At 45.6% G+C, this 23,861-nt stretch overlaps 2 protein-coding genes across 2 annotated transcripts in view; one reads left to right on the top strand and one right to left on the bottom strand.

Moving 5' to 3' along the window:
- Positions 1-6,543, bottom strand: part of mrpl39 (mitochondrial ribosomal protein L39) — a 28,457-nt gene extending 21,914 nt beyond the window's left edge. Inside the window, exons 1-3 of the mRNA XM_059968918.1 lie at positions 6,221-6,543; positions 4,381-4,587; positions 3,028-3,167 (exon numbers count right to left, since the gene is read on the bottom strand). Of these exons, the coding sequence (XP_059824901.1) occupies positions 3,028-3,167; positions 4,381-4,587; positions 6,221-6,263 (390 nt within the window). The 5' untranslated portion in view covers positions 6,264-6,543. The remainder of the gene's footprint in view (positions 1-3,027; positions 3,168-4,380; positions 4,588-6,220) is intronic.
- Positions 6,544-11,164: 4,621 nt separating this feature from the next.
- The window catches only part of LOC132393538 (junctional adhesion molecule B-like), an 85,250-nt gene continuing 72,553 nt past the window's right edge, over positions 11,165-23,861 (top strand). The window contains exon 1 of the mRNA XM_059968919.1: positions 11,165-11,360. Coding sequence (XP_059824902.1) covers positions 11,312-11,360 — 49 coding nt within the window. The 5' untranslated portion in view covers positions 11,165-11,311. The remainder of the gene's footprint in view (positions 11,361-23,861) is intronic.

Here is a 23,861-nt window from a genome sequence, read left to right on the forward strand (position 1 = left end):
TTCCTTGACCATAGCTGTTTTTGGGAAATTTTTCTACAGAAGCCGTTTACTATTGCCTTCCTCTAGGTAGCATCTTTACAAGACTGATAACTCCAGCCATTATCAATCCCCTTCAGAGACTGCCTGGCATCAGCGGTCGCATATCTAGGACTTGTGTTATGCACCAGCTGCACATACAACCATCCACCACCTGCACCCATGGCTTAAGTGACACTGATCAGGGGAGCTAAGCAGGTGTACACCTTGGCCAAGGGTGACCTGCAGGCTAGTGGCGGGAATAAGCGCCTTACACCTTCTTTGGTAGAGACGCATCTCCACCCTGCCACCCACTTTCCACAATGAGGATGGAGGTATATTCACTGAACTGCCAGAGAAAGTGATACAGGCAAGTATATTGGTTGATAGGGAACTACTAGAGTTTAGAAGAACGAAGGGGGATCTCATTGGAACCTATTGAATATTGAAAGGCCTGGATAAAGTGCACAAGGGCAGGATGTTTCCAATAGTGGGGGGAAGTTTAGAACCAGAGGGCACAGCCTCAGAATATGAGGAAGTCCCTTTAGAATTGAGATGAGGAGACAGCAGTGAATCTGTGGCATTCAATACCAAAGCTGGCTGTGGAGACCACACCACTCAGTTGAGGTCAATGGATTCTTGATTAGTAAGGGAAAAGGCAAGAATGGATTGAGAGTAATAATAGATCAGCCATGATTGAAAGGTGGAACAGATTTGGTGAGCCAAATGGCCTAATTCTGCTCCTATGTCTGATGGTACGATTAATGTTTAAATAGCAATTGTAGTGATATATGGCTAGGAACGGTTTGGAGGGATACACAGGTGCATGGGACTGAGTCAGCATGGACAAGTTGGGCTGAAGGGCCTGGGTCCATGCTCCATGGCTCTATATGACTCTCTCCAATCTGTAGCTTGTCAGATCCAGATCATAATCACTTTGAAATTGTGGCTCTCCAAGGGGTAGTCAAAACTGCCCAATGCATCGTCAGCTCCAGCCTACCTGCCCAAGGACATGTACTGTATACAGAAAGGCCTGCAGTATCATGAAGGATACCACCCACCCTGCTCATGTACTATTTGTCCCAATCCCATCAGGGAGAAGGCTACAAGACCACCAGACAGAGAAAGTTACTTTCCCCATGCAGCAAGGCTGTTCAAACACCTCCACTCACTAACCCACCCCTCCACACCACATCCCCCCCAACCTCCATGACTTTATCATTTCCTGTCAGTCCTTTTTTATGTACAGACACTCCTGCGCCTAGTGTTACTTTATGTACATACAATCTATGTATATGAGCTATCTTATATACTTATACATGTCGTTTTTTATTATTGTGTTCATCTTTTTGTGGTTGGTTTACTTGTGCTGCATCGGATCCAGAGTAATAATTATTTCATTCTCCTTTACACTTGTGCACTTAAACAATCTTGAACCTTGGGTGATCAGTTATAATAGTGGCATGGGCTTTAACAGAAAAAGCAGCACTACCTTGGTTCTGGAAGCTACCAAAAGACCTGTTTCCTCTCTTTATATGCAGGTCTCCTGAGCTAACAATGGATGTGCCTGGTGTGTAGAGAGTGCAGCAAAGCTTCACCTATCCGACTCCTGGCTTGGCAGCTATGTCAAGCCCAGGGAGAACAAGTAGGCCAGACCTATATCCTCCAGAGATTAGAAGAATGAGAGGCAACGAGATGATAATACAACATTTTCAGAAAATGCAACAAATCAAATACAGAGAGGACGTTTCCCCCTCCCCCCCCCCCCAGCAGCAGTACAGTAGTAATATAGAGGATGGCTTTACATACTAATATAGTAACATAGCACTTTACAGCGGCAGATGTAAGAGCATCATTACTCAGAATCAGACTCATACAGCATGGAAAGACACTGGCGTAGTAGCTAGCGTGATGCTTTACAGCGCCAGCTGTAAGATCAGGGTGCAATTCTCACTGCTGCCTGTAATGAATTTGTACTTTCTCCCCCATGACCGCTTGGGTCCCCCTCGTGCTCCAGTTTCCACCCACAGTTTAAAAAAAAGATACGGGTTAGGGTTAGTACATTATGGGCATTCTATAATGTAGCCTTGCAGGCTGCCTCCAGCACATCCTCAGTCTCTGTTGGTCACTGACACAAAACGATGCATTTTCATGTGATAAATAAACCCAATCAATCAATCGGCTATGGAGCATTGATCGGGGGGGTGGGGAATCAAAGATTTGAGAGGTGGGCTGAACTTGGAATAAGTTTCTTTTCACAGAAGGTGGTAAATCTAGATGGCTGCAAGGATTCAAATCATGGATTACCTTCAAAAGAGGTCAATAAATTTCCAGATATTAGAGGAATCATTAGATAGTGCTTAAGTGCCATGATCTTATGGAAGGCATCATCAATCACCCCACATCACCCAGGACATGTCCTCTACTCATTGCTATAATCAAGGAGGTACAGGAGCTTGAAGGCAGACACTCAATATTTTAGCAACAGCTTTTCACCCTCTGCTATCAGATGTCTAAATGGTCCATGAAAACTACCTCACTATTCCTCTTTCACACTTTTTGTTTGTAACTTGGTGATTTTTATGTCTTGCACTATATTGCTGCCACAAAGCAATGCATTACACAAATAATGTGAGTGACAATACACCTGATTCTGAATGGCAGAGTAGATTCAAGGAACTGAATGCTCGTTTCCTGCCCCTATTTCTTATCCTCCTAGTTCAATCCCTAACCCCTTCACCCAAAGTCCCAACAGAACTTACACACAAATGCTTATGGAGCTCAAACATGTCATCTAGCATCTATGGAGGGAAGTGGACATGTCTTCTATACTGGATAAGCTGAAGGGTCTCAACCTGAAACCTTGACTGTCTGATCTGCTGTGCATTTGTGTGTTGTCTCAGATTAACTGTCTTGGGTTCCCACACTGAGGATAGAAGTTGCCACCCCATCATTCAACACTTAACATCTCTCGCCCTCAGCTCCTGAATGGAATAGCAAGCCGGCGTTTACCTGGTTAACAGCTTCAGGGTTCTCATCAGTAAAGGTGAGGAACTGGATGTCACAGGATTTTTCCAGGGGTTTGTACATGTCCCAGACCTCTCCATCAACAAGTGCAAGTATTGACCTCTTGACGCACCAATTGCTGATGTCTGTGGACGGGGAAATAAAACAGGTGATGCAATCAGATCAAGACAAGGCATTTTCACAAAACCGTCAAGGAGCTGAAGCCAGACACAGTCCTGAGAAGCTTCACCAGAGTATCACCAGACAAAATACTGAGCCACATGCTAGCTAAGCTGCTTATAACTAAACCATGGGTTCTCAACATTTGTTACACCACAGATCCCTACCATTAACCAAGGGATCCGTGGACCCCAGGTGGAGAACCCCTGAACTAAACGAAGACAATACAGTGTACCCCCACGTCACAGATGAATTACATTCCTAAAAAATCCCACCACATCAGTTTTCCATACTATGAACCCTTTCTTTCACCAACGAATTCCATGTTGTTTGTTGAGATATATTCCTACAGGAGGTTTGTCCTTCAACAGTAATATCCCCACAAGCGTTTAGTCTATAGGCAAAGGAATTTTCACTGTATTGAAAGTATAATGGTAAGGGCAGTAGATTTAATTACCCAGAAATATACCTTGTTTTGGTACAGTATCATTATAGAAAAGATTGCCTTGTCCATTGCCAAAATAAATCCTGTGTGGCCTCCCATTGTGAACTTGCAGGCTGTGTTGTACTTAGTAAGATAGTTCAGTTCCCCATGTATGTTGTGAATTTTTACCACAAGTTCATACAAGCAAGTTTTTATTCCAAGACTTACCTTTTTTGATAGTGAGTTGTGAATTGAACAAAGACGAAATTTCCATTATCTGAACCACTGCACAGCAAGGGAAGAGGTCCTGGACTTCAATCCCTGGACCCAAGTGATTCCATTCAAACCTCCTGGCATATTTACTGTTTACAGACATCTTTAGCCTTCGTATCTTACCTGACTTCCAACCAACCCTACAATTCCAACCCTCTCCACAAGCCTACCAAGTCCAAATGTTTTCTCACAGAAGTTGGTGAATCTCTAGAACGCCACACCCAAGGAAGTTACAGAAGTCTCATCTTTGGAAGAATTTTAAAAGGAGGCAGGTGGGTTTTTTTGAAATATCAGAGAATTGAGGGCTATATGGAACTAGCAAATGAGGGCAGAGAGAGAATGTCCAGGATGGAAAAAGACCTAGACCATGCTGGCGGCTTTCACAAGGCAGAGAGCACGGAGAGGAAGCTGGTTTCCACGATGGGCAGAATCTCAGTCGCTTATTTTCAAATTCCTTGCGCATTTACTCGTGAGTTACTTACGCATGGCACAGTTGTAGGGGGTTGACAGACCCTTGTTCATGATGAACACTGCTCCTGGTTCAGGCTTCCCCACGTGTTTAACTTCGATCTTCTCGATCCGCGGTACCAGAGTTTGCTGCCTGGCTTTCTCCTGATCGAACAGCTTGCTGCGTTTCTGAAGCAGCTCCGCGTTCGACAGGCGGGAGGCTGCCGATGTTGAGAGAAGACCTGGAAGAAAATGATCCAAAATTACTGTTATGGTCACAGGGAGACATAACACAGAAACAAACCAAGCCAACACCAAGTTGCCATTCACACTCGTCTTACGTTATTCTGCCCTCCTCTCCCTCCAGATTCCATCGTTCACCCTAGTAGGCCAACTAAACCAACAGACTGAGGGGAAACTCAAAGTCACAGGAAAAACATACAAAATCTACTGCATTGTCAATCTTGTTGCCGACTGGACTCTGAACACTCATATTCATTCCTCATTCACACTTTATTTACTTGTGCACAAGGAGAATCCATGGGCCCTGTCACCAAACTGTTCTGAAGTCTGAGCAAAAAAAAATGTCATTTTTATACAGAATTGACTACTGGATTCAGAAATTGACCAATTGGTAACTTCGATTATGTTAAAATTCCTCACTTGCATATCAATCACCAATCAAACTACGGTAATACAAATTAATGATGAATAGAATCTACACATTAGAGGCTAATGTATAGATTGGTAAAGTAACTGACTAATAGTAAGTGTCATCCTAGCTAGTGCGCTGAAAATGGGTTCCAAGGGAGTGTTATGTTCTTTGTGGGAGATGTAGGAACTCTGGAAGACTTCCACTCTCCTTGTTCACTACATCCGCATGAAATACATTGAGCTGCAGCTCCTAAGAGACCATGTTTAGGAACTGGAGCCACAGCTGGATGACCTTCAGCGAATACGGGAAAATGAGAAGGTGATAGACAGCAGCCACAGGGTGGTATCAGTGCACACAATGATCACTTTGCTCGTCTCTGAGCTGATCCGAGGCTGTGGCCTGCAACTAATGAGCTCCAGAATCGCTGCAGTGATGAACTTCGTGGCTGGGCATTCACTTTTGTAAATGCCAGTTCTGAATGTCATGTGCTTACTTTTATTGTTTGCACAGTTTGTTTGTTTTTCTGCATTCTGGGTGTTAGACGGCCTTTATTTAGGGTTTCTTTGCTTTGCGGCTGCCTTTAAGGAGACAAATCTCAAAGTTGTATAAAGTATTTTGAACTTTTTACGGGGTGGTGGCGTGTAAATTCTGTAAAAGGTGAATTTCCGTAACTCAGACAGCTGTAAGGGGCTATCGTACTAAGTAAAGATCGAGGACAAACTGAGTAAGGGATACAAGAGCAGAAAGAAAGACTGAGGAACTATTGCTGTCTGTCAACAGGCTGCACAGGAAATATTATTTCTATTTTTAGGATAAATCAACAATGATCGTGCCCTGGAGTTTACAGTTTACTGAAAACAGCATCACAGGTAGACAGGGCAGTGAAGATTTTGGACACACTAGCCTTCAGAGGTCAGGACACTTAGTATTAAAGTTGGGAAATTACGTATAGTTGTGAGGCTACCACGTTCAGTTTTGGTCACCCTGTTATTAAACTGGAAGTGGTTGTGGCAGGTACACCAGCAACGTTTATTGGGCAGATACGTGTATAGAAAAGGTTAAGGGACAAGAGTCAAAAGCAGGCAAGTGAATGCCAGGTTAGATGGTCAGCATGGACGAGCTGGGCCGAAGGACCTGTTTCCGCGCCGTGACGGAGAGGAAACACCAGGGAAGCGGAATGTAGGAACAATTGCCGCCGGAACCGCAAGTCGGATACTCACGACCGCATCGAGCCCAAATGCGCCGTACACCGCGGACTCCCATGGCGATGGAACGAAATGCAGAGGATGCCGCGGCGACTCTTGCGCTCCCGTTTCGCGGGAAACTAGTCCGGACCAAACGGAGCCGCTGACCAAGCGCGGAAAGCCGACTAAGTCCGCGGCCGCGGCCGTTACTCCTGCAGACCCCGTCCCCTCGGCTCCGCTCCGCCTCGCCTCGCCGATCTGCCCGCCTGCGTCTGACGTCACGTGGGAGGTTGCGCCGCTTAGCGTCAGAGGACGTGCTGCGTAAGGGGTGGAGGAGCGGAGCTGCCCCGGCTGCTCCCTCTGCCGGCTATCCCTGGCATTGTCTGTGCCCGCGGGCGGGTGGGTGGGGAGGCACAGCAAGATCCCACACTTCTTCGCCAACTTTCATAATTCCGGAGATACTGCGATGGCGCCAATCCCCCGCGGCCCCATCAAGAAATAAACTTTATGTTCGAGGTGTATGATTTTTTTTCATACATCGGAACTGGGATGAGACAGGTTTCAAGATTCAAGTGAGATGGGAGAATCAATGTGGTTTATTATCACTGACTTAGTATTTGAAGTGAATATTTATGTTTTGCGACAGTAGTTCAATCTAATACATAAAAGTTACAATAATATGCAAAAAGAGAGCAAAATAGTGATGCAGAGTTCATGGGGATCAAGAACTTTTAAGAAATCTGATGGCAGAGGGGAATAAGCTGTTCCTAAAAACATTCATTATGCGTTCAGCTTTCTGTACCTCCTTCTGCATGGTGGCATTGAGAAGAGACCATGCCCTGGATGGTGGGGTTCCTTAATGATCAGTGGCACCTTCCTGATGAACCAGCTCTTGAAGATGTCCTAGCTACTGGGGAGGATAGTGCCCATGCTGGATCAGGCTGAGTTCACAAGCCTTTGCAGAGTTTTCCAATCCTATGCATTGGTGTCTCCATACCAGATGGAGATGCAACTACTTCGAATGCTGTCCACGGTACATCGGTAGATATTTGCTAGAGTGCTTTGTGACATACCAAATCTCCTCAAACTCTTCATGAAATATAGCTGCTGACGTGCTTTAGCATTGACATGTTGGGCCCAAGATAGATCTTCAGAGAGGTTGACACCCAGGAACTAGAAACCACTCACCCTTTCCATGGCTGACCTCTCTTAGAGAAAAGGTGCCTGTTCTATCAATGTCCCCTTCCTAAAATCTGATTTTGATTGGTCTCAATTTTCCCTTAATTTATAGCAGTCAAAAATCAAACCCATTAATGGTCAGAAGTCTCATATGGTTATCTCCCTTCAACTGCACCCTTTTACCGGGTCTCTCCTTTCTCCTTACCACAATAGGTGCTGCTTGACCTGCTAAGTTTCAACAGCAATACATGTTAGTCTCGTATTCTGCAGTCTCCTGAGTTTCTGGCAGGTCATCTTTCCTAAAAGACATTTTTGTGACCATCTGGCCACCACTACTGTAACAGACATTTTTTCCCAATGCATTTAATTATTTGAATTAGTTCTCCGGGTATCAACAGGAGACCACACCTGGAATGTTGTAGTCCCCCTACCTGCTTTTGTTTCACCTTGTATTATACATCAATGCACTGTTGTAATAGATTGGTTGGTATGAATGGCATGCAAAACAAGTTTTTTTTTCAATCTACCTTGGGGTATATGACAGTAAGAAACCAAAGAAAATCCCAGGTCAATCTCCAGATGGACGAAGGGTCTCCAAACAACATTTTATTTGCAAGGAGAAATTGAGACATTTTGAAAGATGGGAGATTGGGAAGATTTGGAAGGATTGGAAGACTGAGAGTTTGAGAAGCTTTGGGGAAGTTTGGAAAATAGGGAGATTGGGAAGGTTTAAAGGATTGGAAGATTGAGAACATTTTGAAAGGTTTTAAGGATGAGAGATTGGGAAGGTTTAGAAGGATGGGGAGATTGGGAAGATTTAAAGGATGAAGAGATTGGAAAAGTCTGAGAGGATTGAGAAGATTTAGGGAGTTTGGGAAGGTCCAAAGCATGGATATATTAGGAAGTGTTTGAATGATTGGGAGATTAGGAACGTTTGGGAATTATTGAGAGATTGGGACATTTTGAATGATGACTATATTGGGAGGTTTAAGTAATGGGGAAGATTTGGAAGTACAGGAAGATTGGGACAGTTGGAAGGATGGCCCAGGTCCCTTTTGTTTGATAATGAATATCCCTGTTCACATGAGTGTGGCAACCACACATCACAGGATGATCAGAAACTTCCTTCTCATCGTTCATCCCAGCCATTTGACATCTCCACACAGTGAAGGTGCAAGAAGGGCTCTGCTTTGACACATTTGCAAATATGAATGTGGGAAATATTCCTGAGTAACATGACACGTGTTCACAGGAAAGAAATGCACTTTTCTACTTCTGTATTCTACTCTTCTGGTAGTTCAAGAGAGCCCGAGCACAAAACAGCCATCCTCCTTCCTCTACATTTGTTTCACTAATTAAGAAGAATTTCAGATGCATCTGTTTCTTATTCAAAATAAGTGCCAAGAGCTAATGAAATTCTGACTGCAAACCAGACAGATATTTCTCTATTGTTCTGCTGACAGACAGTGAGCTCATAGATTATTATACAGGGGATGGGAGAGGCTGGTATCTCCCAATCAGGGGAAGCTCTGAGGGAGATACAGAATAGTTCTGTTCTTCTGTCTGCTGTTGTGATGGTTGCCAGCTTGAAATTCCCTCCCTAATCTTTTAGCAACATTTAAATATATCCATCCCACCCATTCCTCCTCGTGGTCTCTTCAGATTGTAAAAATCAAGACTTTTTAAATTGGAATAAGAGATTCTGCAGATGCTGGAAATCTTGAGCAACACACGTAACATGCTGGAGGACTCAGCATGTCTTTCATCATCTATGGAGAGAAATAAATAGTCAATGATTTCAGCTAAGACCCTTCAGCAGGACTGGCAAGGAAGGGAAAAGAAGCCAGAATAAGATGATGATGATGATGGGAAGAGGAGAAGGGTTGAGTCTGGCCTTTTCTCCTTCCTTTCAGCCTCAGTCCAAAATGTTGACTGTTTACTCCCCTCCATAGATGCTGCGTGATTTGTTATTTTTCATTTCCTTGCGCTCTAATGTTCCTTCCTGGCAATATTACAGTTTCTTCAGCATCTTGTGTGTTGCTCCAGATTCTTGTGTCTCCAATCTCCTGGGAGATCTTGGCATGACGAGCAGAATCTGTGGGAAGAAACTAGTAATCTGGTCGAATGTTGTGACATATACTGAGATACAGTGGAAAAACTCCTAAGTAAGGGGCTGTTGTGCTTTTTTTCACAATTGCACTTACATGCTAGGTCCAGGATAGGTCCTCTTAAATAGTAACACCCAGGAATTTAAAGTTTCGAACCTTCTCCTCTTCTGATCCACCAATGAGGACTGGCTCGTGGACCTCTGGGTTCCTTCTCCTGAAGTCTATAATTATTTTTTCATCTTGCTGACATTAAGCAAGGGTTGATGTTATCATACTATTTAAGTAAATTTTCAATCTCCCTCCTGTATGCTGATTCATCACCACCTTTAATTCAACTCACAACAAATTTGAGTATGGCTTTGGAGCTGTGCTTAGCCTCACTGTCATAGGGGTAAAGTAAGTAAAGCAGGGGCTAAGCACAGAAGCTCATGTGCATCTGTGCCAATGGAGATTGTGGAGGAGATGTTGTTATCAATATGAACTGACTGGGGTCTACAAGTGAGGAAATCCAGGATCCAATTGCACAAAGAAGTACTGAGGTCTTGAAGCTTATTGATTAGTTTGGAGGGGTTGATGGCATTTCACATCGAGCTGTAGTTGATAAAGACATCCTGATGTACATTATACATTTTTGCTATCCAGATGTTCCGGGGCTGAGCGAGGAGCCAATGAGATGGCATCTGCTGTGGACCTGATGCTCTGGTAGGCAAATTGGAGTGGATCCAAGTTACCTCTCAGGTAGAAGCTGATATGCTTCATCACTAACCTCTCAAAACACTTCGTCACTGTGTATGTAAGCGCCACTGGTCGATAGTCATTGAGGTAGGTCACCATGCTTTTCTTGGGCACCGGTATAATTGAAGCCTGCTTGAAGCAGGTGGGTACGCCATACTGCAGAAATCAGAGGTAATGATCTCAGTGAACACACCAGCCAGTTGGTCAGCACAGGTCCTTAGTACGTGGCTGGGCACTCCATCCAGACCAGATGCTTTCCATGGATTCATGAGATGTGAGAGTTCATCATGGTTCCTCCATGTTCCGATGATCAAAGAGAGCATGGAAGGCATTGAGCTCAACTGGAAGCAAAGTCCTGTCTCACGTGTCACTTGATTTAACTTTGTAGGAAGTGATAGCATTCAAACCCTGCCACGCAGTCCAGCATCCCTGGTTGATTTCAATTTGATCCGGAATTTCCACTTCGCCGATGAGATGGCTTTCCTGAGATCACATCTCCACCTCTTGGTCTCCAGACGAATGTCCTCAAGCAGATTTCAGATCTCATGGTTCATCCAGGGCTTCTGATTGTGGTCGCCTCTAAATGACTTAGCGGGGACAGGCTATTTTAATGAAGTCTGTGACAACCGTGGTGTATTCGTTCAGATCTCTAGATGAGTGCTTGTGTACGGCCCAGTCCACTGACTCGAAGCAATTCAGGAATTACTCCTCTAACTCCCGTGACCATCTCTTAGTTGTCCTAATCTCAGGAGCCGTGCTTTTTAGGTTCTGCCTGTACGCAAGCAGGAGGACGACAGTTTACCAAAACGCGGTTGAGATAAGGAACGATAAGCATTTCCCAGTTTAGTCGCTCCCCAGCCGCACCAGGGCAGATGCAGGGCTGCGCTCCTAATTCAATTCCTGATTGCACTACAATAATTTCCGGGCGCTAGGACCCAAGGGGAGCCTGGTTAATTTCCGGACGGCAGAATTGGAAAAAAAAACGCCTGGAATCGTGAGCAGAGGCAGTAGCTCGGAGTCGGACATCCTCGACCATCGCTCCCATCTCATCCACACTGCCTGGCGACGCACGGGAAAAGTTTTGGAGGAACATTTAGTTTGAGGAATGGGGAGGGTCGGCGCCTTTTTCTTCTCCTTAAGTTTCTTGGAACTCAGTAAGTAACTTCGCAAAGTGTTTTGTAACATTGTGCGCGCTGGCTGCTCCTCACTCCCTCCCCGCATCAACTCTTTTGTTCCGAGCTGCGGGCTTTGCCAAGTATTTTCCATTCAAGGACCGTTAGTTCACCTTGGGGAAGGGAAAACTGTTCCGTTATTCCCTCGGCGGGAAAAGGATTGACAAATCCTCCGTTAATAAACTTTGGAGCAGTTACTCCCATGAACTCTTGTTGACTTATATATTACACCCCCCCCCCCATCGGACAAGGAGGGGCGCTACCCCTCCCAGACAGTTCTGGACCAAGAAGTTTTGAATAAGACTCTTGGATCAGCAGACGTTAAATTTCCTTTAGGTTTTAAAGTTTTTATTGAAGTTGGAGAATTCCAGGACTGCTGGTGTTTAAAAACAGGGGGATATAAAGAGTGTGGGGGAAGGGTGCAAAATGGGTTGGCCAGGGCATGGAAAGTTCTAGAGGCACTGTGGTGGTTCTGAAGTGATGGCTTCCAACCCCCACCCCCGAGTCAGTGCAAGGAGAACCTTCCTGGACTTTGGGGTTGAGGTTGGGGTAGCGGTGATTCCTGTGTATTTTCCGGTGAGGAGACGCTGGCATTGATGCAGAGTGCCGAGCGGAGCGGTTGGCTTCTTGGGTCTTTTTTTAATTGCCCGGCTGTACTGTGGGAGGTGTTCTAATCTGTTCCAAAAATATGAATAAATTCGACTCAGTTGTATATGGTGACGTGTGTACCGTGCTAATAATTTAATTTTGAACTTTGAATAAATTTGACGACTCTCTCTAAAAGTTAGGGAAATCCTGATCAATGATGACAGTTCCTTATCTTGGCCTGAATGTTGAATCTTTATTCCTTTCAGGTCAGCTGCCTGACCTGCTGAGTTCCTTCAGCATTTTGTGTGGGTTAATTCCTTGTGCTTTTTTTTAACAAGTTAGATTTTGTTTTCCGACACTGGAGCTCCCAACCAAGACTGTGATTGGTGGAAGCCAGACCCTTGATACTGTTACACGGGAGGGGGGGGGGGGGAGAAAGAGGGTAAATCATACCTCCCTTCTAATGAAAGGGTTAACATAGGAACGTTTGATAGCTCTAGGTCTGTACGTTGGAGTTTAGAAGAAGGATCTCATTGAAATGTAACGAGTATTGAAAAGCCTAGATAGAGTGGCTATGGACAGGATATAGTGGGAGAGTCTAATACCAGAGAGACAGCCTCAGAATACAAGGATGCACCTTTAGACATAAATAAGGGAGAATTACTTTAGCCAGAGGGAGGTGAATCTGTGGAATTCATTGCCCCAGATGGCTATGGAGCCCACATCATTGGGTATATTCAAAGCAGAGGTCGACGGGTTCTTGATTACGGGGAGAAGGCAGGAGAATGGGGTTGAGAGGGATAATAATGGTGGAGCAGACTCAATGGGCCGGATGGCCTACTTCTGTTTCTATGTTTTATTGCCTTCTTTCAGGGGCAAATGAAAACAAAAAAAAACACAGGTGCGGGAAAACTGGAACAAAAAAAATTCACAGGTGCGGGAAATCTGAAACAAAATAAATACCCGCAGATGTAGGAAGTATGAAACAAAATAAATACCCGCAGATGTGGGAAGTCTGAAACAAAATAAATACCCGCAGATGTGGGAAGTCTGAAACAAAATAAGTAGGTGCAGGTGAGGGAAGTCTGAAATAAAAGCTGGAAACACTCTGCAGGTCAGGCACATCCGTGGAAGGAGAAGCAGAATAATTTTTCTTATCATTCGTACTGCTTTACTGCTAAAGTGGTTTGAGCATTTTCTGGTCTTATCTCTTTACCATATCCACAACTCCTCAGTGACGTCAATGTCATGGTAGGGTACAAGCTGGCGACATGGTAGTGTAGGAGTTGGCATAAAGCTTTACAGCACCAGTGATCAACGTTCAATTCCCGGCACTGTAAGGAGTTTGTAAATTCCCCCCATGACCATGTGTGTTTCCTCTCGGTGCTTCAGTTTCGGGCTGGGGTTAGTAAGCTGTGGGCATGCTGTGTTGGTGTAGAAGCATGGGGTGACACTTGCAGACTGCCCCCAATGCATAAGTCAGTGTCGGTCATTGACATAAACAGCACATTTCAATTTTACAAGGTACAGTCCATGTGATAAATAGGGACAATCTTTATCTTTAAAAACATGGCAAGACTGTAGTAGAGTCATCCGTGGTCTTTAACAAGGGCAGCTGGGATTGGTATACACTCAGTGGCCACTTTATTAGGTACCTCTTGTACCTGAGCATATGTTCATTGTCTTCTGCTGCTGCAGCCCATCCACTACAAGATTTGATGTGTGTTCAGAAATGCTCTTCTGCACACCACTGTTGTAATGTGTGATTATTTGAGTTACTGTCACCTTCCTGTCAGACTGAACCAGTCTGGCCATTCTCCTCTGACCTCTCTCATTAACTGGGTATTCTTGTCTACCGAACTTTCACTCACTGGATTTTTTGTTTGTTTTTTTTAAGCTCTATTCTCTGCTTGAACTGTTGTGCATGAGGATCCCAGGGATCCCAGTTTCTGAGATACACAAACCACCTTGCCTGTCACCAGCAAACATTCCACAGCAAAGTCACTTAGGGTCACATTTCCTCCCCATTCTGATGTATGCCAGAACGGGGGGAAAAACTGAACCCTCTCGACCGTATCTGCATGTTTTTATGATTGGAGTTGGTGTCACATGATTGGCTGGTTAGATATTTGCATTAACAAGCTGGTGTACAAGTGTACCTAATAAAGTGGCCCCTGAGTATAGATACATGATGTTAGGCATGGACATTGATGGACTGAATGGTCTGTGTATGTGCAAATTGATCAATAAACTTGCTGTATTTGATGTACAAATACCGATGGCAACACAGGAGCACTTCTCCCCTCCCCCCCCCCACCTCATTCTGGCTTCTGTCCCCTTTCCTTTCCAGTCCTGACGAAGGGTCTCAGCCCAATCTATTTATTCCCCTCCATTGATACTGACTGACCTGCTAAGTTCTTTCAGCATTTTGTTAGTGTTGCTCTAGATTTCCAACCTCAGCAGATTTTCAGCACAAAGTCAGTGGGTGGAAGGAACTTTTCTGTGCATGTAGTTCAAGTTCAATCTGGAGTAGAAGATGATACTGCCAACAATACGTATCCCTATCAGATATATTATCAACAACTTACATGGTGTGAAATTTGTTCTTTTCAAGGTGAAGTTTATTGTCATCTGACTGTACACATACACAACCAAATGAAACAACTTTCCTCCAGACCATGGGGCACCCACAAAACATACAGCACATAAACCAAAATATAAGTAAGTTAATAAAATATAATTCAGAATGCATTTTCTGCTCATCACAGGTAAACAGTAAACAGCTGGCTCTCCTAATGATGAAACTTAGGTGGTGGCAGGGTATTCATTAGTTTCACAGCCTGGGGGGAAGCTGTTCCCCAGTCTGACAGTCCTGGTCCTGATGCTCCTGTACCTCCTTCCTGACAGTCGTGGGTCAAAGAGATTAGTTCGCAGGGATTCTCAACAATGCTTCGGGCCCTTCTTTTACAACACCATGTGACTAATGGGGGGGGGGAGAGGGAATTCCTAATGATCCTCTGACCTTCTGTGTTTTAGCTTGCACCAATCAGATCGCCCATTTCTCCTGTTTGCCCACCAGCTGTTAAGCTGTGCTTTGATTTTTGAACAACATACACAAAATGTTGGAGAAGCTCAGTGCTGTGGGGATAGACAATAAGACACAAGACCATAATGAGGTAGATTGTGAGGTGAAGAGTCCATTTTAATGTACCAGAGCTCCGTTCAGTCGAAGCTGTCCTTGAAACTGGTGCTATGTGCCTTCAGCCTTTACTGACGCTAGCTTTTCAATTCCAGGCCAAGTTATTTGCATTTAAGTTGCCCCTGTTGGCGTCAGTGAGATTCGGGCTCAAGCCTCTGGAACAGTATTCCTGACCTCTAGTCCAATATGACGTGCGGGGAGTCCTCTTGCCCAGCCCCAACAATGCAGAGTTAGCTCGATGAGTAGTACTGGGGGGGGGGGGGGGGGGGGAGAGTCCAAGGAAGGCTCTCTTCTCTCTCTTCTTCCAGCAGCGCTTTTTCTTTATCCTATGGATGACCTACAGGAAGGGGGAGGGCCGAGGCTGATTAGGAGGCGGAGGGGAAGAGAAGGCACTGCTCAGCAGTAATTTCCCAGAGGCGGTGACCGGAGACCTGTGCGGGAGAGTTTTTAAAGAGGAAAAGCCATCGCACGGGGCAGTCCCAGTCTCCTGACCTCAGAATTCCGGGTCCAGGGATACGAACAATTGTCACAAACTGGGGACGTTCCTGGTTGCAGCGGATGACCGTGACGCCTTCTGAGCCTCGTCCTGCCCTTTGCTCTCCAAGGAGTGTTGCAGAACTCTCTTCCCAGCCACTGGATCTCGTTCTCCCGGTGCGCTGGAGCTGACTTCGCATGCTAGGACAGGCGTACCCCTTCCTCACCGAGGTATGAGGGTGCCGATTACCCTCACAGAATGCTGGAGGAACTCCGCGGGCCAGGGAGCACCTGTGGAAAAGCGTACAGTCGACAATTCAGGCCGAGACCCTTCCTGTGCCTGTGTGTTGGTTGGATTTTCAGCATTTGCAGATTTTCTCTTGTTTGTGTTGCTGGCTACCCTCGCCTAGTTTAGCCCGCCTGTTGAAGCGGTGTACCACGGTACGGCCACTGTCGCCTGCAAACAGCTACTTGGGGCCACAGGTGAGAGCTGAGTGTCTGGTGGGGCACAAAGGTGAGCGAGCTGCCCTGGAATGGACACAACAAGCTCCTCACCAGAGGTGCTACCCCTCCCTGGACAGCCCAAAACCAGGGCTGTACTTGCACAATAAATAGCAGGACGAACTCGAGATACAAGTACGTAGTTCCCTGAAAGTGGTGACGTGGGTAGACAGGGTGAAGGCAAGTGTGTCAAACACCTTCATCCGCTTCCTGAGTTGGGCTGCCACATGACGGCTGTACCTACCAAATGTTGGTGATGTCTCACCAACGATACTGTGTGCAGTTCTGGTCACTATACCAGAGGCAAAATGTGATTAAGCTGGAGAGGATGCAGAAAAGATTCGTAAGGACGCTGCCAGGACTGGAATGCTGGAGTTATAAAAAGAGACCAGATAGGTTGGGACTGTTTCCCTGGAGTGAAGAAGGCTGAGGACCCTTTCTCATGTTCTCGATATTTATCTATCTATCGATTAATTAATTATTATTATTGTTATTTTTTGTATATGCACAGTTTATTTGCACATTGGCTATTGTTTGTCCTATTGAGTGCAGTCGTTCATTGATTCTATTGTGTTTGTGTTTACTGTGAATGCCTGCAGGAAAATGAACCTCAGGGTTGTGTATGACGATATATCTGTGCTTTGATAATAGATTTACTTTGAACTTACGGAGGTGCATAAAACTCATGAGAGACATGGAGGCAGCACAGGAGGGTAATGGTTAGCACAACACTTCATGGTACAGGCGACCCGCGTTCAATTCCTGCCGCTGTCTGTAAGGAGTTTGTATGTTCCCCCCGTGACCGTGTGGGTTTCCTCTGGATGCTCCGGTTTCCTCACAGTCCAATCACCTACAGGTTGGTAGGTTAACTGGTCATTGTAAATTATCAATTTGCAATGATTAGGCTAGGGTTAAATGGGAGGGATTGCAGTGTGGCATGGCTGGAAGGGCCTATTCTGCACTGTATTTCAGTAAGTTAATAAATGTGGTGAATGCTATTTTCCCAGGGTAGGGGAATCTAAATCTAGCAGATATAGGTTCAAGGTGAGAGGAGAAAGATTTAAGAGGGATCTGAGACAAATGGAAGTGGGTAAATGTCAAGAGGTACAAGAGAAGAGGTAGCGGCAGATACAATTACAATGTTGGACAGGTTCACAGATAGGAAAGGTTTAGCAGGATGCAGGCAAATTGGACTACATCAGAAAGGTATCTTGGTTGGCATGGATGAGTTGGGTTGAATGGCCCTTTATAAAGTTGTCACATGTACATTGAAACATCCAATGAAATGCGTCAATTGTGTCAACAACCAACAGAGATCGAAGATGTGCTGGGGGCAGCTCACAATCACTTCTGATGCCAACACGGTGTGCCCATAACTCACGAGCTGTCTTTCGGAATGTGGGAGGAAGCCAGTAAATCTGGAGGAGACTCACACGGTCACGGATTGAGTGTGCAAGCTCCTTGCAGACAGTGGCAGGAATTGAACCCAGATCACTGGCACTGTAATCGCATTATGACTGATACCAGATTACTCTGGCTCCAAGTAAGATGGGCCAAATATCTTGCTCTCTGAGCAGAATCCTGTTAAATCACTTTTGTTAAATCATCAACACGAAAAAATCTTCAGATGCTGGAAATCCAAAACAACACACACAAAATGCTGGAGGAACTCAGCAGGTCAGGCAGCATCCATGGGGGTGGGGGTGGGCGGAATGTAAACAGTCGACATTTTGGGGTGAGACCCCTCATCAGGCCTGGTAAGGAAGGGGAGAGATGCCTGAATTAAAAGGTGAGGAGAGGGGAAAGGGGCTAGCTGAAGGTGATAGGTGAAGCCAGGTGGGTGGGAAAGGTCAAGGGCTGGAGAAGGAAGAATCTGATAGGAGAGGAGAGTGGACAATTGATGCACCATCAATAACTCACACTGAGACGTAGGCGAGATATCGGCTGAATTGACTGGAAGAAGGAACCAGGAGTGAGTGTCTATCATACAAGGTCTTGGAGACTGAGGCCGAGCGTCAGGCCGCAGGTCTCCTTTATACAGGGGCCTGTGGGAGGAGCCACAGGAGCAGTCAGCAGGGGCGTGTCCCGACAGGCACATAGTTCACCACAACAATAAGAGAAGGGGGCCTGGGGGGGAGGGGAGATGTAATAAGCAGGTGAGAATAGGTAAAAGGGCGGGGAGGAGTGAGAAATCGATGCTCACGAGAGGTTGGAGGGTACCCAGTTAGAATACAAGGTGTTGCTCCTCCACCTTGAGGTTTTTACCTTGGTTTTTAAAAGTAATTTAGGAGGAGGTTTCTGCCTCAGTGCATCTCTTCTATAGCTGTGGTTTGCTTCCTTGGGGACTGGTTCCTCGCCCAGATTTACTTGTGTGATTCTTGTATTCCTAGCCAGGACAGCGTTTAGTAACTGCCACTAATTGTCAATGAGTAGCTGATGAACACTGAGAAACATGTAGCTTATTTTTTTGAAAAGTCATCTCCTAGATAATTGAAGGACAGTCTTTAGCGAAGATCTAGAATGATAGAAGTGGGCCTCTTAATTCCTTTGTTTTTCTGGAAAGTTCATGGAGAGTTCTGGTTTGTTTCTGCTGAATCCCTGTTCCCTCGGCCTTGGCAAGCTGTCAACAAGTGCAGCAGTAACGACATTAGTTCCAGTATCTGAAGAGCAACATGTCCAGTGTGTACTCCCATTCCTTGGCAGCTTTCCACGTTTCTTCTCACTGTCTCAGACCTTTGCATGTGAGAGGAAAGAAAAATACCAGGCAAAATGTACTGCATTTTGAGAAATGTATTTATAGGTTTTGAAGCAGAAAAATACTCTAAAGATAGAATTTTAGCTGCAGGCCGTTAAAAGGGAATGTATGAGGCTGGTTCAACATTCAAAGTAAATTTATTATCCAAGTACATATGTGCCACCATATATAACCCAGAGATTCATTTTCTTGTGGGCATTCACTGTAAAAATAACACCGTTCAAAGACAAAATAAATTTATTAGCAAAATATGCACACTCCATGCCGACTTTATTTGATACCTCCTGTACCTAATGACCAGAATGTGTGTTCGTGGTCTCCTTCCACTGTAGCCCATCCACGTCAAGTGTTGACATGCTGACTGCTGTTCTTCCATTGGTTCTGTTATGGATTTATTGAGAATACCTGCAAGAAAATGAATCTCAGGATTGTACATGGTGACATAGATATACTCTGATAATAAATTTACTTCGAACTTCGTGCATTCAGAGATGCTCTTCCGCACGCCACTGGTGCAACGTGGTTATTTGAGTCACTGTCATCTTGACCATTCTGGGCATTCTCCTCTGACCTCTCGCTAACAAGGTGTTTCCACCCACAGAACGGCCTCTCAATGGATTTTTATTTTTTTGCACTATTCTCTGAACTCTAGAGACTGTTGTGTGTGACAATCTCAGGAGATGTGCACGTACTAAGATACAAAAACCGCCCTGCCTGGCACCAGCAATCATTCCACGGTCAAAATTGCTTTGATCCAATTTCTTCTCTAGTCTGATGTTTGATCTGAACAACAACTGAACCTCCTGACCATGCCTGCATGCTTTTATGCATTGAGTTGCTGCCACTTGATGGGCTGATTATAGATTTGCTTTAACGAGCTGGCTTATAGATGTACCTAATAAAGTGGCCACTGAGTGTATGTTCCTGGACTACCTTGAGATTCATTTTCTTGGTGGCACTTACAGGAAAAATAATGAAATACAATAGAATTTATGAAAACTATACAAGAACAAAGGGTTACAAACAACCAATGTGCAAAAGAAGGCAAATTCTCAATGCAGTACTGAGAGTGTAAGTTGTTGAATCCTTGAAAGTGAGCCTGCAGGTTGTGGAATTATTGTTTGTGGATTTGTTTGAAGCATAGCATAGTGGTCAGCACAACGCTTTACAAGACTGGCAACCCAGGTTCAACTCCAAATGTAAGGAATTTGTATACTTTTTTTCCTGTAACCACATGGGTTTCTTCAAGAAGCTCTGGTTTCTTCCCACAGTCCAAAGGCATAGGTTGATTGGTCATTGTAAATTGTCCTGTAATTAGGCTAGGATTAAATCGGGGTGGGTGGGGTTGCTGAGCGGAAGGGCCCGAAAGGCCTTACTCTGCACTGTATCTTAAATAAATAAATAGAAGGACATTAAACTTTCTGTACAAAATCGGGAGCAATGTCATGTAATTTACAGATGAACTGTTTTATGTCTGCAAAAACTACATGCTGCTTTCATATTTAAAATCCAAGAGAGGCATTTTTGTTCATCAAAATTATAACAAAAAATTATACCAGACACAGTGCAAGGCTCACAGGAGTGATACAAGGACTCAAAGTGCACAAGAGCCTAGAAGTTGCTCAACCTGCAGAGTTCCTCCAGCATTATTCCAGATTTCAGTATCTGCAGTCCTTCATGTTGAGGTAGAACATGAAACAGTTCATTTAGCGGGCCATTTGGCCCACAATATTGTGCTAGTTTTAAAAAAAAACAAAGAAAGTAGTTTCCTTTGGAGCAGGGGTGGTTAAGGAGGGGTTTAACAGAGGGAGGGAGTTGAAATCAAAGTTTGAGGGTGGGGAGAATTTGTTTTCCCACTGGTTTCTGATTTTCTAAATGGAAAGTACAAAGCTAGGGAGCTGTGGGAGGTGAGGAGAGCTGTTGCCTGGCAACCACTTGTTGCCAGCCTGGAACGCAATAGTGCAAGGGTGGTGGGCGCTGTTTTCCCAACCATAACCTTCAAAGAGAAGGTTTCTCACTGGCCAACACAGTTTCATAGAGTTGGCACAGAGATGATGGGGCAGATTCTGCGATTATCTTGTCGCATCTTGTACGGCCTTTTCAGAGTGCTGGGGAATAACGGTAATCGGCGGATTTAATCAGGGATCTAGCTTTCAGCTTTTGCTTGATTGAATTTGGGGTATTTGTGTTTTAGTTATTTGGCACTTTCCGGTTGCCTGACATCAAACTCCAGCGAACCTCATCAGCTTTCGATTTGAATTCTAACCCAATTAAATTAGGAATGACTTGCAGAATTGTTGTTATTTTTCCACTTCTTTTCTGGGATATCCACCCCTTTTAAGCCCCCACCAACCACTAAAAGAGTTCATGTTCCTTCGGTGTCAGCATTTTAAAGGCCATTTTAAATTTAAGGCAAACACACAAGGGAAGTTGACAAAATTCTGCAGTGATTTTTACCTCATGAGGAATAGAAAATGACTTTGAGCAAAATTTTTTCAAATCTTAAATGTATTGTTTGAATTTGAATGTCATCAGATAAGGTGCCATGACAGGATCTGACAAGAACGTAGAGAGAAGGATTTGGGGGGGTGGGGGGGATGATGGGAAGAAAGGGAGACAGAACATAGAAGAGGGGATCACAGGAACACGTCTGAGGCAATCTGCTTCTGTAGTGCAACAGAAAAGCTGACAAACCAACAGGAACAGGCCTAGAGAACCCTCACTGCAGTTCCTCTAAAGCTGGGGTTCCCAACCTTTTTAATGCCATGAACCCCACCGTTAACCAAAGTGTCCGTGAACTCCAGGCTAGCAGCCCCTGCTCTAAATAAAGATTTTTTTAGAAATAAGGATGCCAAACCTGCACCCAACACTCCAGCTGTGGCCCCACCAAGTATAATTGCAGTAAGACATCTTTACTTGCAGGTTAAATCCTCTTCCAACAAAAGCTGTGATGCACCATCAATAACTCACTCTGAGATGTAAGGCGAGATATCGGCTTTTATTGACTGGAACAAGCAGTGAGTGACCACCATACTACATCCTAGAGACTGAGAGGCTAGGCTCAGACCTTGTTCGCCTTTATACAGGGGTCTGTGGGAGGAGCCACAGGAGCAGTCAGCAGGGGGCGTGTCCAGACAGGTATATGTAGTTCACCACATTCACCCCCCCCCCTTTGTTTTAAAAAGAGTTCCCATGTGACGAAGTTTCTTACAGATTAAGTCTATCAGATGGTCGAATCTGTCGCTGTGATCTACGTAGCACCGGCTGTGATTGCACAGATGCCGGTGGTGATTGCACCGGAGACGGAGGTTGTGCTGGTTCCGGCCTAACTGGAGGTGTCAGCCCACTAGGCGTCAGTGATCCCTCGCGCATGTGCGAGGCGCCTGGTATATACGCGTATGAAACACCCAGTATACAAGTGTCGTGAGGAGTCTGTGTAGGGCCTGGTGTGCGCAGTGTCACCTCGGGTACAGGGTTCATAGTTACCGGAGAGCCTTCAGGGTAGCGGTCTGCTGCACCTGCGGGTGCCAGGTCACGGACGGAGACCATGTCCTCCCGCCCATCAGGTAAGACCACGTAGGCATACTGGGGGTTCGCATGTAGAAGGTGAACCCTCTCAACCAGCGGGGAGTATTTATTACTCCTCACATGTCTCTGGAGCAGCACTGGCCCTGGGGGCGTCAACCAAACTGGTAGGGTGGTCCCAGTAACAGACTTCCTGGGAAAAGAGAATAGGCGTTCGTGAGGGGTAGCATTGGTGGACGTACATAATAGGGAGCAGATAGAGTGGAGTGCCTCAGGGAGGACCTCCTGCCATCAAGAGACCGGCAACCCTTTTGACTTAAGGGCTAAAAGTGTGGCCTTCCACACTGTGGCATTCTCCCTCTCCACCTGTCCATTTCCCCGGGGATTATAACTCGTGGTCCGACTAGTAGCAATGCCCCTGGTTAGCAGGTACTGGCGCAGCTCGTCACTCATAAAGGAGGACCCTCTATCACTGTGGATATAGCAGGGATATCCGAACAGAGTGAAGAGCTGGCGCAGGGCTTTTATGACGGATGTGGTAGTGGTGTCGGGGCAGGGGATGGCAAAGGGGAACTGTGAGTACTCGTTGATAATGTTGAGAAAGTAGACATTGTGGTCGGTGGGCGGAAGGGGGCCCTTAAAGTCAACACTCAGTCGCTCAAAGGGGCGGGTGGCCTTGATAAGTTGTGCCTTTTCAGGACGGTAGAAGTGCGGTTTGCACTCAGCGCAGACTTGGTAGTCCCTGGTCATCGTCCTGATGTCCTCAAGGGAGTACGGCAGGTTCCAGGCTTTCACGAAATGGTAAAATCGGGTGACCCCCGGATGGCAAAGATGTGCATGGAGGGTATATAGCCGGTCGAGCTGTGCGCTGGCACACGCTCCCTGGGATAGGGCATCAGGGGGCTCATTGAGCCTTCCAGGCCGGTACAGGATATCATAGTTGTAGGTGGAGAGTTCTATTCTCCACCGCAAAATTTTATCATTTTTGATTTTGCCCCGCTGTTGGTTGCTGAACATGAATGCAACTGAGCACTGATCAGTCAGCAAGGTGAACCTTTTGCCGGTGAGATAGCGCCTCCAGTGCCTAATAGCTTCCACTATGGCCTGGGCTTCTTTCTCCACCGCAGAGTGCCGAATTTCAGGGCCTTGAAGGATACGAGAGAAGAATGCTACTGGCCTGCCTGCCTGATTGAGGGTAGCAGCCAGCGCGAAGTCAGAGGCATCACTCTCTGCTTGGAAGGGAATGGTCTCGTCCACCGCATGCATCGTTGCTTTGGCGATGTCCTCTTTAATGCGGCTGAAGGCCGCGCGGGCCTCGGCAGAGAGGGGAAATGTGGTGGACTTGACCGGGGGCGGGCCTTGTCTGCGTAATGAGGGACCCACTGGGCGTAATAGGAAAAGAAGCCCAGGCACTGTCTGAGGGCTTTGAGAGTGGTGAGAA

The sequence above is a fragment of the Hypanus sabinus genome, chromosome 4 (genome assembly GCF_030144855.1).
Source record: "Hypanus sabinus isolate sHypSab1 chromosome 4, sHypSab1.hap1, whole genome shotgun sequence".
In the NCBI taxonomy this organism is placed as follows: Eukaryota; Metazoa; Chordata; class Chondrichthyes; order Myliobatiformes; family Dasyatidae; genus Hypanus; species Hypanus sabinus.